General features: G+C 38.1%; 1 protein-coding gene across 1 annotated transcript in view; it reads left to right on the top strand.

Moving 5' to 3' along the window:
• The window catches only part of DYNC1I1 (dynein cytoplasmic 1 intermediate chain 1), a 366,270-nt gene that overhangs the window by 288,542 nt on the left and 63,694 nt on the right, over positions 1–14,034 (top strand). Inside the window, exons 11-13 of the mRNA XM_007939787.2 lie at positions 2,883–2,996; positions 6,385–6,518; positions 11,472–11,616. Coding sequence (XP_007937978.1) covers positions 2,883–2,996; positions 6,385–6,518; positions 11,472–11,616 — 393 coding nt within the window. The remainder of the gene's footprint in view (positions 1–2,882; positions 2,997–6,384; positions 6,519–11,471; positions 11,617–14,034) is intronic.

The following is a 14,034-nucleotide window of genomic DNA, read 5'->3' as shown; positions in this document are numbered from 1 at the left end:
GGAAATCACAAATACCAAGTCAGCCCTAATGCTGATTGACTTGGACCTAAGACACATGCAGGTGGTACTAGTTCTTGGGAATCTTGGAAAATTGCTCTTGCCTACCCCATTTCTCGAAAATAATAACAGAAAATTGTGCCCCAGGAGAAGATGGGCTTGTTTCAGGTGTTTGCTAAAGTACTGTCAAACGGCTTCTTGGCTCTCAATAGATATCTGATGTATGAGTGAGCATACCTTCTGAAATGTCAAAAAAAAAAAAAAAAGAAAAAGAATCTAAACGTTAGAACATTTAACAATAACCTTTTAGGGAGAATCCAAATCCAGGATCTCTTCCAAAGAGTTAACATTTCTTTTGATCATCACAACTAACATACTATTATTATCAAATTAAGTAGCATTATTTCTGTTTGGAAATAAAGGAAAAAAGTTTTTGTTTTGTTTTTTTTTTTTAACTGTGGTCTAATTCATAGCTAAAAACGCGCAGTTCGTTTTTTGATTCTTTCAACTTCCACTGTTGCTTGGCTGATTGGTACCAGGATCAAAAATGAAAAAGAGGCCTACCACAGATTGCTAAGTAATTTCCTTTCACACCCACCACACATATGCATTTGGGACAACAGGAAATCATAATTAAAACAAAATCCTCTGCCACACAGTAAGTTTATTCCTAAAATAAATTTAAAAAAAAAAATCTGGCATCTATACTGGAAAAATGAGCTATACCATTACTTTTTTCTTTAAGTAGAGTTGTATGCATGTGTGTATCTGAGTTATACATGCCCAAATGTCTGCTTCTGTTCTTCTGATCTTTTTACATCTCTCTCTCCTCTTTTAAACTGAGTTTTATTTCTCATGAAAGCAAAGGGCAGCAGTACGATTAAAGCCAGGAAGGAGGAACCACACAGTCCTTTTGTAAGCATTTGACTCTATCCATTCTTTTAGACTTGCCTTACTTTCCTGGTACACCCTTAGGAATCCCAATCCATTAGGATTTTAATGATTTGTGTTGATGCTTGGTGGTTAACAAACAAACAAAAAACCCTATTGAACTCTTGCTGGAAAAACTAGGTGGATTTCAAGTTCATGACAGTATTTGGACCCTGCTTTCCCATTCTTCAGTTTTACTAAGGTTGCTGTTTTTAGGTGAGAACTTGTTTCAGACATTCTTTCATATTCATTCCCACATAGGGCCTTAAGTTCACAAAGTACTTCACCTTCCATATACACCAGAGATTTGGGTAAGAACCTTGTCTGTAGTTCCACAACAAATCAGTCCTTTTGACATATAGAGACCTCATTAGTAAAACATTTAGTTTCAGATCTCTGCTCCATTTGCCACCATGCAGGTCCACTATGGCTGATTTATTTGAAAGTTCCCAAAGAAACGTGGCTTGAAAAAGATACAGGAGCTTAGTTGATTGTCCATCATATTCTAACACATGAGAAATGACAATTCTTCACTACCCTGAACCCACACTCTGCTGTTCAGAATGTGTATCATTTTCAGAACTTTACTGTAAGAGGAACTCAGACAAAATGGAGTGCGTTCAGAAGAGATTGATCAGAATGGGGAAGGTATCGAAAACCAGGTACCCAAGGAATAGTTGAAGGGACTAGCAATGGTTAGTATGAGTAACACAAGACTCAGAGGAAACATGACAACAATCTATAAATACTCAAAAACTCCGTTGCTATCACTTGATGCATATGATTTCAGTGCATACTGAACTGAAAGTATCTCCTTGAACTTTTCTTTATCCCTAATAGTAGAAGGAACTCCCTACAAGTTACTGCTAAAAATGGTCACCCTTAAAGAAAAGTGTTTGAACCACTTTTTGATATAGAGAGATGAATACTGCACAGAATGATTATTAGGGCTCTTTGTGACCAGGAGTTTATATGATAATAATAGTTTGGGAACCAACCTTTATATAATATCAACTTTCCAATATTAAAGGTTGTTTCATGTAGTTGTGGCGAGGTATTAAGGACAGTTACTCATCAAGAATAAGACTTGGACTCTCAGCTATTTGCACAGTGAAGCATCAAGTAAGTTGTGGTTTGGCCGCTGATGGCTAAGCTGCCTGAAATCTAACCCAAATTACTGCCAGGTTCTGCTTATGCTAACCTTCCATTTAGTATTTAATGTGCAGCTGCAAATGATTTTAGCACACCATTTAGGATTCTGCAGAGTGGGATAACCTATTAGAGTATGACAGAAGGTTAGAGCATCTTGCTTACAGTTCCTGGGATATAAAAATGACCTTTCTGAAAAGCTCTGGCCAGTGTAAGCCTTCATAATAATCCAAATGATGTTTTGAAAAACAAATCTATCATTATCTTAGATTTTGCATAAAAGAACCTAATTTTATCTCTCTAGGTTCTTTGTGCCAATTTCTCCCACCAGTATCTCTGCCCAAATTAAAGAGGCTGATGGATATTAACCACTTTTTTTATAAAGAATGTTGACAAATGTTTGGCACTGTGTCTGTGATCCATTAAACCCCAAATTTAGTGACACTTCTTCCACAGTTCTCTCCTTTTGAAGACTATCTTTTTCAATCACTCATTTTGCATGTAGAAGCCAAACTATGTGGTGGCAACTCATTCAAGGAATTCAAATTCACTTGTCTGAGCTCCTTCTGCCCAGTCAGTCCTCGTTTGCTCTTGCTCTCTTCAGCTTTGCATCTGACTGAGCAAGGTGAAGTTTTATAAGTATTTCCACTGTTAAGTATTGCTGCCAGAGCTTTTAGAAAGAAATCAGGTTCAAACCAAAAATAGCCAATGACCTGAGTCTTGTAGTATTGTAATGTGTTTGACATCCGAATGTAAGCATTTCCTCTTAGGTATCTGTCTGATCCTCTATGCTTATGTTTTTGCAGCACCCTGTGTACTGTGTAAATGTGGTTGGGACCCAGAATGCTCATAACCTCATCACTGTGTCTACTGATGGTAAAATGTGTTCCTGGAGCCTGGACATGCTCTCTACTCCACAGGTGGGTTTGTTTTTCCCATACATCCTAAGAACATCCTAGTTTAAAAAGATACCTGCCTAATGGAATATAGTTCCTAAAAGCCAAACCCTCACATCCTATGTGAGTTAAAACCCCAATGGATGCACTTGAAAGAGTGAAGCTGCTTTCAGCTGTCTCTTCTTGAAGCCAAAACCCATTTCCTTTACCACAAATCATGTAATTATTCTAATACGTTAATACTTAGGTCAGTTTCAAGTGAAAATGAAATAATCCATTTTAAAGCATAGTAATTATGGAAGTTGCCTGTGGTATGAATTGTACTCACCCTACTGCATTGTTAAACAAATGCAAACAAGGTTGAAGCTCAGAGAGCAATCCCTTATAGATGGATTACCTTGGAGAAAGGTAACTCAGCAAAGCAGAAATCTAAGCCCTTGCTTGTGTCTGTAGCCTAGACAACTGACTGTGTATGAAGAATTTGTCAAACCATCTGTTTTTCCCTCTGGAATGTTTGTTAGTATGGTTCCTACCATTCCTTGCTCAAGAAATGAGAAGTCAAAAATGAAAAAGTTCCTTCGTTTCCAAACCACTACTGATTACAGTAATGGAAACCAAACAAAGGGACAGAAAGTAGAGGAAACCTTAAGAGAGGCATCTTAAATACAACCTCAGAATATATGTGTGCATCCATACACACAGAGAGACACATACCTATACACATAAACACACACACACACACACATTTTTTCCACATTTCTTTGTGGGGAAAAATGAAAAGACTTCATTGTCCTCCAACTGAAAAACACAAAGAGTTTGTTGTTATACCTTTGACAAAAATGTGAGGCAATTTCGAGAAAATTGTAAAAGATATCTGGAAGAAATTTTTCAGTGTTACACTTCTGTTCCTTTTCCTGGATTGATGACCCTAGAATTCTCTCACACAATTTTGGGAGACTTCGAAACTTCAAAATACATAAGGAAATGTGGAAACTCTACAGAACTTGCCTTAAGCCTCCACCAAATACATTTCTTTTAATAAATTTAAGTGAAAAAGGGTAACTAATAAGCTGCTTGGGAGCTCTGGTAGCATAGTGGCTAAGACACTTGCCTGCTAACCAGAGGGCTGGCGGTTCAAACCCACCAGCCACTCCTCGGAAGGAAGGTTGGGCAATCCTACTTCCGTAGTGATACTGCCTCGGAAACCCAAGGAGGGGTCACTATGAGTCGGGTTTGACTCGACGGCACATAACAACAACAACAACAATAAGCTGCTTACAATTTAAGTTCCTCTATTTTTTTAAACAATATTTTAGTGTTTTCTGTGAAAGTTTACACAGCAGTTTAACTTCCCATTCAAAAATTTCTACACAAATTGTTCAATGACATTGGTTACATTCTAGACAGTGTGTCAGCTTTCTCATTATTTCCATTCTGGTGGTTCTGTTTAAGCTTCTCTGTTTTGGCTGATTTTTAACATCATACAAGCCTGAAGGTGTAAGTGGGTATTTTATGGCCTTATCTTACTATTCTCAGCAATGTGTTGTTTCCTTTTAAAAGCATAGAAATGATAGACATAAGAGAGAACCCTCTATATAGGAATGTTTAATTGCCCATTTTGCTGATTAAACATGTGTTTTGGTTAAAACAGTTATACAGGAGCTACAAGGACATTTTTATTCATTTTTCCATGCCCACAGATGCCCATCTCTAAACAGAGACTGAGAAATTTCATGGCATGGTTTCTGTGGATGGCAGGGAGGACTTGGGGCATCTGATAGTTGCTCTGGTCCCTCTCTCTCCCACCTGGGAAACTAGGAGACTTATCTTCTTATGTACCCAAGATAACTAAAAGGAGGCACTCAACCAGACACTTGTACACCAGTGTTGATTTCAGCATTTATTCACAGTAGCCAAAAGGTGGAGATAACTAAAGTGTCCACCAACATATTTATGGATAAACAAATGTGGTATATATGGAATTTTATTCAGCCATAAAGAGAAATGAAGTAATGATACCTGCTATAACATGGATGGACCTTGACATTTGACATTATGCTGAGTGAAATATCAAACACAAAAAGATAAATATTATAAGATCTCACTTGTATGAAATATCTAGAATAGCAAATATGTCAGTTACCGGGGGCTCAAGAAATTGGGGAGTAATTGCTGAAGGGTATTGTATTTCTGTTTGGGATGATGAAAACCTTTTGGAGATAGGTAGTGGAAATGGCTGCACACGTGGTCAATGTAACTGATTTCAGCGAAGTATACACTGAAGAATGGTTAAAACGGAAAACTTTTTGTTAGATACATATTTTACCACAATAAAATTTAAAAATTAAATGTAAATGTGAGAGAGAAGACTTACCTTGTCTGCTGCTAATTTTGGTGATAGAGCAGAGTATGTTCCAGTTTTCTGCGTGAGATCTTCACCACGTCCTCTCCTTTAGCCCAGATACTGAGGTAGGGGTCTCACTCACTGCCAGCAGGTCACGTGACCACATGGTCTGTGCTGCAGATATTTTAGCCTGGGCTTTTCATTTATGGACTCCTTTGCTAGATGACTGGTTTGTTTGTTTGCGCAAGAAAGACTGAACCCCCAAACGACTATGTTATATTCCAGGATGATATTTTAAAAATAATATTAGATGCACAAATTAGGCCATTTAAGTAACCAGAAATTTTCACGGCCATTAGTCCTGCTTAAGTTCTCTTTATTGTCATAAACCTGACGCAGCAGTTTCTTAAAACACACTTGAGTTCCCAGTTTAAGACACACTTGAATTCCCAGTTTAAAAAACTAATTTCACAGTAAATATTCTCACTTATTATTTGAAAGACTTACTTAAACACAGTCCTTTGCAGGGTTATAGCTTGTAACCCCAGTGACTACCCTTTGCGAAATCTAGTCCCTGTTGAAATCTGGTTTTTATGACCTGAGTGGCAACTTTCTGGTTTTAGTCCACGGAGGACACACATTCTGCTTTGACAAATGTGCTTAGTACATCTGATATTAATACATGTGTATTCTCATGAACAATTGATTTTGAAACTGTTTGTAAATATAAGGGTATTGCGTGTTTTATTAAAGCCTGAGGCCGACAAGTATAACCATTACAGCATTATCTTTAGTTTCTACACCATTAGTTTCAAAATTCTCACCTGTCATCTCTGCCTGACTTAAGAAGCAGCAGCACATGCTGATGAAATCCAGCCGGCCTGAAACCAGAGATACACAGAAGCGTGAATGTCAGGGCAGTAAAGCGTGGTTTCTGGCACAGCCGGGGTCTTTTGTAACGCTGTGTGAAAAGCAAACAGACGATTTAGCCAAATGATTTTTTCCATGCTATCTTTGGCATGGCAAGGAGTTGACAGATGGAAATGTAACCATGCCGTGTTTTGGTAGGAGAGCATGGAGCTGGTGTACAATAAGTCCAAGCCTGTGGCTGTTACTGGAATGGCTTTCCCAACAGGAGACGTCAATAACTTCGTGGTTGGCAGTGAGGAAGGTACAGTCTACACGGCTTGTCGTCATGGAAGGTGATTTTCTGTTTTCTTACTGATGACATGTTCCTCATTTCCGAAAATCTTTTATCACATTCTGAATCGTAACTACCTATCATTCCAAGAATGGCATCTGTGAGGCAAAGCAAAGCACAACTCATGAACTTAAAGTGTACATCTGCCCTGGTCTTTTTTTTATTATTATTTTTTTCCTTTCATCTCATTTCCAGTTACCATCAAGTCAACTCCAACTCACGATGACCCATATGTGTCTGAGTAGAACTGTATTCCATGGGGTTTTCAACGACTAATTTTTCCTAAGCAGATTACCAGGCCTTCCTTCTGAGGCATCTCTTGGAACCTAAACCTCTGTTAACAGTCACACCAACTAACCACTTGCACCGCTCAGGAGCTCCCTCCCAACATCACCTATTTGTAACTCTTTGATGGTTCACATTGCCTTGAGGAAGAGTGCAAGCTTCACGAGACACGAGACCCTGACTCACTGTCCCTTCTCAGCCTTCATCTTCTCCCCATGCCTTCAGGTTCCAGCCACACACCTATCAGGTATAGCAATCCCCAAACATTGCTTATCCCATCACACCTCTATGCTTCTGTACACTCAATGTTTTCAGCCAAGTCTAGCCTTTTTCTCTTCTTGCTTAATTTCTCCTCATCCTTCAGGAGTTGGCACAAAGGTCACTCTGTTTTGAGACCTTTCCTGATTCTCTTGGAGGGGGGAATACCTATAAAATTTTCTTCTGTATGGCCACAAACAATTTTCACTCCTTTATTCTTTCAAGGAGGATTTATTAAGAACCTACTACGTATAAGACACCATTTTAAGGATACATAAAGGAACAAGACAGAGATAGGGGGCATGTTCTAGTTGAGAGTGAATGATAACAAACTAATAAACAAGTAAATATATAGTTTAAGATTATACTGCATCTGTGGAGAAAATTCAAATATGATAAAGAATATAAGACTGTAGGCTGTCAGACAGGTTTCCTATTTTCTAAATTTTTGGGTATGTTTCTATGATAGCATTAATCACATTTTATTTCAATTATTCATTCTTCTGCCAGTTAAACTATTTTCATTTTCTCTTTCATTCCCTGTCCAGTACCTGGCATGTAGTAAATTAGGAGCTAAAAATGTATTTGGGGAATGAAGAAATTACTATATCCAAATAATATAGAAAATGTCTTAGGATCCCTTCTCCTACTCAGGGGAATTGGAACAGTATGAGATGCATAAGCCACCATACAGTTTGCAGGTGATAAGAACTCTGCTTTGATTGAGAGATTGGTGGTTGGCCCCAGAAAGCAGAGCCTTTAGAATAAATGGACTCCAGTCATTTGTATGAGATTATAAAACTGTATGCAAAACTTGTTGTTGTTAGGTGCCATCGAGTTGTTTCTGACTCATAGCAACCCTATGCACAGCAGAATGAAACACCACCTGGTCCTGCGCCAGCTCCATGATCCTTGCAAAACTTAACAGGTGGCCTCCCGTCTTTTGAAAGATCCACTTTGTTCACCCTGCTTAATTTCTCTCTAATCTTAGTATTCCTTATTCAATTGTTGTTTTTTTTTTTTTTTTTTTTTTTTTCTTGCATTCATCCCAGGCTATTTACTAGATTTAGTGAGGAACCACAAATTATAATTTATAGTCCTGTGTTTCGTGATTTGTAGAAATCACAGGCATCTGTGGTTCAGCTGTGTGATTTTTTTTCCATTCAAACAATGTGAGTTGTGATGGTCCTGCTGTTCTGCATGTGGAATCATGCAGTATTTGCCCTGTTCACATGATTGAAAGATGACTAGGAAGATATGCCTCACAGTCCTATGCCCAGTGCTGTTGCTTCATAAAAGCTGACTAAAACCACACATTGAAGTTTTGTCAAGCCATAAAAAGATCTGGTAAAGTTATTCATTCACCCAAACATTTGCTGCATACCCACCTTGAGCAAAGCACATTGCTAAGTGCTATAAGGCATGCAGGCATCATTTAAGGATGGCTGCTGTCATCACCAAGTTGATGGTAGGGAAAAGGCAAATGCACAAATACCTGCAACACAGATAGAATGTCATAACTGGAGTGAGAGAGGTGCAGAGAATGCAGTGGGGTCACAAGTTTATCTCCGCATTTATTAGAATCAATAAGGCATAAGGTTAAGTAACTTAATCCAGGATATTACCTAGGAGTGTAATTATCACTGAAGGCTATAGAGCACATTCATTGATTTTTCTCAGGTTTTTTTTTTTCTTTCCTTCTTTTCTTTTTCCAGTTTCTATCATATGAATGTGGGCTCTGGTATTTGACTACTAATCAGAAGGTAGTGGTTCGAACCTACCAGCCACTCCTCAGAAGAAAGGTTGAGCAATCTACTTCCGTAGTATACTACCTCAGAAAACCCAAGGAGGGGTTGCTATGAGTCTGATCCAACTTGATGACAGTGGTATAATGTCCATCTCTTGTCCTTTACAAGCACAATCAGACTGTGCACTTCTGCTTCAAAAGAAGAGTACCTATGACAAACAATACAAGCCTCTTTCCAACGAGTTTGATTTTGCTTTTCACATTGGTTCATCCATCTCAAATATAAAATACAGATCTTAGTAGAGTCATAAGGTAGCAGGGATTTGGCTTTGCAGTTATTTTAAGTGAGTGGTAGAGGGCTATGGGGCCAGGAGTGGATTTCTTCTTTTCACCTAACATGGAGAAGGTGCAAATCCACTTCCATAAATTAAATAAAGTCCTCATTTTGCACCCTATAAACCCTCTCGGGATGCTGTTAAGAGAAAGTGGAATCTCACCAGGGGTCACTTCAAAGATCAGTTCCTTGTGTTCATTAGAACAAATTTAAATGATCACATGTGGAAGTGCTGTTAGCAGTTTCTCGGGGCATAATTTTTGAGTGCCTGTTACATTGGATACATACTGCAGCACTTTGCTCATGATTTCAGATTTTGCTCGGCACATTGACATTTATTGGTGCTCTACAAGCCCAAATGCTTTAATAACTTAATTCATTTTTACTCATAGTGACATAATATTTAGATTCCACAATCCCTATATATTTTTCATATTTAGAACCTCATGTACATGAATTTTAAAAGTATAGTATTTTTTATATATTTTCTGAAATTCTTCTAATTGCATATGATTGCATGCAGACTATTATGTGAAAATAGAGAGCTGGAAGTAATCCCAGCTTAGTTAAATAAGTTAACAATGCCTATGGAGGACTTCTAAAACCTGTATACTCTCTCTTAAATGTGCTTTAAAAAAATATAAGGCATAAGTTTGTCTTGTCCTTTGTTGTTTTGTTTAAGAAATATTTATTAAGTATTTGTTGTATGATTCATAAACACTTGGCCACAAAGACAAGATTCCTGGAATTTATACTTAGTGGACTTAAAAATCTGCTGTTTCCAGTGGAGAAAGCACATCATTTTCTCCATATTATATTTAACTTACGCATATTTTTTGTGGTGAGAAGAGTTTCTATGAAGGATTAGATTTGCAAGTATGCCAACTTAATTTAAGAAACATCTTTAAAAGGATAAGTAAATATTCCTGCAAAGATATATAGTTTTATAGCCAATAGACTCTCTAAAAGGAGTTAAAATGGAATGGATGCAAAGTGTCATCACAAGAAAAGACTAGTCTTTTGATCAATATGGAAGTTACTGAGATCTAAGTATTTATGTCTTCCGTCAAAATAGCGGCATCAATAATGGTAGAATCTGAGGAAAGCCTGGAAAAAGGATAAAATAATAAAATTTGACATTAAGTTCTGAAGAATAAAAAGATTATATTGTCCTTTTATTCTCTTTTTTCCTTTTTATAAACTGTATTGTTTGTGTATCACCAAAAATACTGTAGCATTTTTGCAAACAGTTTCTTCCATCTAAAGAGAACTGAAAGTGGTTTCATTTTTCAGGGCTTTGAACTGGCTCATTCTGGTTCTATCCCCTGCTGAGAACTTGCCGTTCCACCCCAGATAGACTGAATCAGAATCTACATTTTAACAAGGCTCCCTAATAATGCCTGTAGATCTCCCGGTGATTCCTACGTATACATAATTTTTTTATATAAGTAAGAATCATCTAAGGGTCTTGTTAAAATGTAAATGTTGATTCAGTCTATTTGGGATGAAAATGCAGATTCTCATAGGAGGTGTGTCTTAGTTATGCAGTGCTGCTATAACAGAAATGCCACAAGTGGAGGCTTTAACAAACAGAAATTGATTCTCTCACAGTTTAGGAGGCTAGAAGTCCAAATGCATAGTGTCAGCTCTAGGGGAATGCTCTCTCTGTCAGCTCCGAGAGAAGGTCCTTGTCGCCTTTCAACATCTATGGGCCTAACATTTCTTAGAGCTCTCTATGTGTCTTGGCATCAGTCTTCCCCTGGGTCTTAGAGGTTCTTAGCACAGAGACCCTGAGTCCAAAGGACACACTACACTCCCGGCTCTTCTCTCCTGATGCTACTGCAGTACCACCCTCTCTGCTCACTTCTCTCTGTTTTTATCTCTTGTAAGGCAGAGACAGTCGGTGACTCAGGATACAGCCCATCCTAATCCTACCTCATTAACATAATGGACAGCTCGCTCCCAAATGGGACCATGACCACCACATAAAGACTAGGATTTACAACACATTACAAAAGGAGAATAATCAGACCATAAAATAGAGGACAACCACACAATCCTGGGAATCATGGCCCAGCTAAGTTGACACATATTTTTGGAGGGATACAATTCAATACATGAAAGGTTCAAACCAGAATGAACCAGTTTGAAACTCTGCATTTTTGGTGGTGTTGGTTCTTGTAAATAATGGAGAAGTAATCAAATCGATGACGGCAGTGAATTGGATCTGTTTGTTTGTTTTTTTGTTTGTTTGTTTTCAATCATACCGAGAAGCAGTCATTGTTTTGCAAAAGTCACTGAAATTCTGCTCCCATGTTGTCTTCATGCAGCAAAGCAGGTATTGGTGAAGTCTTCGAAGGTCACCAAGGACCAGTGACAGGAATTAACTGCCACATGGCCGTGGGTCCAATTGATTTTTCACACCTGTTTGTCACATCATCATTTGACTGGACTGTCAAACTGTGGACCACAAAGGTAAGAATGACTTTATTGAAATTCTCAAGTATTAAGTATGGGAAGAGAATGTTTTGATGTTTTTCATTCGGCAGGGGGCTGGGAGGACAACCTATAAGCAGTAGCTACATCTGAATCCTCTTCCAGGTAATTTAGGATTGGGAATTCCTATTCATGAATCTGATCTGCCCCAGAGCTACTTAAAGCTCACTTTCTTAGTTTATTGTACTTATTTTTAAATGTTAAGTAAGTAGTTCTTCAAAACATTTTAATTGTAAAATATTCAAAATATTCAGATAACGGTAAAGCTGAAGTCCTCCTTCACCAATATCAGCTCACTCTCTGCATCTCCTTCGAGGCCTGCCATCCTGGTCTTCTTTGCAGACAGAACCTCTGGTATCACTTTAGTGTCGCTCTTCCTGAGCTTTTTAGCTTTTTAGCTTTTGTACACATAAATGTGTACCTATGGAAATACATAAACTTCTGAATGTTTTAAGCTGATAAATCACACTCTAATATTTATGCTTTTAAAAGACCGTACTAAATGAGTTGAACCTAATTAATGTCGCTGAATTGTATGTGTAAAAATATTGAAATGGCAAATGTTTTGTTATGTGTATTTTTACCATAATAAAATACATGAAGTTTTACAGAAGGTCATTGAGAAAGACCACCAAGAAGGAAGCAACAGTAACCCAGGGGAGAAGTGATGGTGGATTAGACCAGTACTTTGGAATGGGGAGAAGTAGGTGGATTGGTGGCATAGTGCCTAAGGCATTTGACTGCTAACCAGAAGACTGGTAGTTCAAACCCACCAGACACTCCTTGGAAGGAAGACTGGGAAATCTACTTTTGTAGAGGTACTGCCTCGGAAACCCAAGGAGGGGTTGCTGTGAGTTGAATCGACTCGAAGACAGTGAGTTTGGTTTTTGTTTTTGTTTTTTTGGTTTTGGTTTTGGTTTAAGACGTAAAAGCCACAGAAATTGGCAATTGATTTGATACAAGGGAAGTGAGAGAGTAAGTCAGAGGAGAGAACCTGTGTTTCTCACTGGGGCAACTAGTGATTTGTGGTGTCATTCACTACACTGGAGAACACCAGAGGAGGGACATATTCAGGAAGAATCTTTACACATGTTAGTTTAAAGCGATTGTGGAGCACAGAGGAGCGTTGATGGTGCAGTGGCTAAGTGCTCGGCTGCTAACCAAAAGGTTGGCAGTTCCAACTCACCAGCCACTCCGTGGGAGAAGGATGTGGCAAGCTGCTTCTGCAAGGATTACAGCCTTGGAAACACTATGAGGCAGTTCTACTCTGTCCTCTGGGGTTGCTATGAGTTGGAATCAACTCAACAGCAATGGGTTTTGGTAAGGCACAATTCAAAATCTCCATTAGGTAGTTTGATATCTGGGACAGATACACAAGGGAGAGCTTTGAGCTGGAAATAGGCATTTAGTAGTAGTCAGAATAGCAATAATAATAATTGAAAACTATATTGAGTCAAAGGAGCTCTGGTCGCACAGCACCTAAAGTATTTGACTGCTAACCAGAAAGTTGGTGGTTCAAACCCACCAGCCACTCTGCAGATGGAAGACTGGGCAATCTACTTCTGTAAAGATTTACCACCTCAGAAAGCCAAAGGAGGTCTCTATGATTCAGAATTGACTTGATAGCAGTGAGTTGTTTTTTGCTTTTTTTAATTGAGTCAAAGGAGTGGATATTAAAGAAAGCCTAAGAGTCAGGTTGGACTCGACGGCACATAACAGCAACAACAACAACAAGATAAAAGCCAGAGGAAAAAGAGTATTTAGGAAATAAATAGGAGAAATATGGTCAAAAAGGAACACCTTGAGAAGTGGGAAAAAAATTATAATTTTGTATTTGGTGTCATGGGCATCAGGGGAGAGAGAAGTCTGTGTCAAAAGGAGAGTTGACTTTTAACCATATGAAAGGATGCACAACCTCACTTACCAGAGAAATTCAAATTACAATTAAGTTAAGAAACCTATTTGCAAGTATCAGATTGTAAAAATCCAGTTTTGACAACATAGTCTATGACAAGGCTGAAAGAAACCAGCCACTCTCATACATTACTGGTAGAAATGCAAAATGGTACACTATTGAAAGGGAATCTAGCAATATCTAAAAAGAATACATGTCTGTTTTCCACTTGTAGAAATTTATGTCCAAAATACACTAGCAAAAATAAGAAAAATTGCTGAAGGGATACTGAATTTCTGTTTAGGGAGGGGGATGTAAAATTTTTGGAAATGGATAGTGGTAATGGTGAAAGTAGTTCCTGTCATTAAATTATACACTTAAAAAAGGTTAAAATGACAGACTTTTAGTTGTATATATATATATTTTTTTTTTATTAGGATTTGGGTGAAGATTTACAGAGTAAATTCACTTTTCATACAGCAGTTCACATATACTTTGTCTCA

Source organism: Orycteropus afer, unplaced genomic scaffold (genome assembly GCF_000298275.1).
Source record: "Orycteropus afer afer isolate SDZICR_OR568_19922 unplaced genomic scaffold, OryAfe1.0 scaffold00063, whole genome shotgun sequence".
Classification (NCBI taxonomy): domain Eukaryota; kingdom Metazoa; phylum Chordata; class Mammalia; order Tubulidentata; family Orycteropodidae; genus Orycteropus; species Orycteropus afer.
This window is presented reverse-complemented; position numbering and strand designations above follow the sequence as displayed.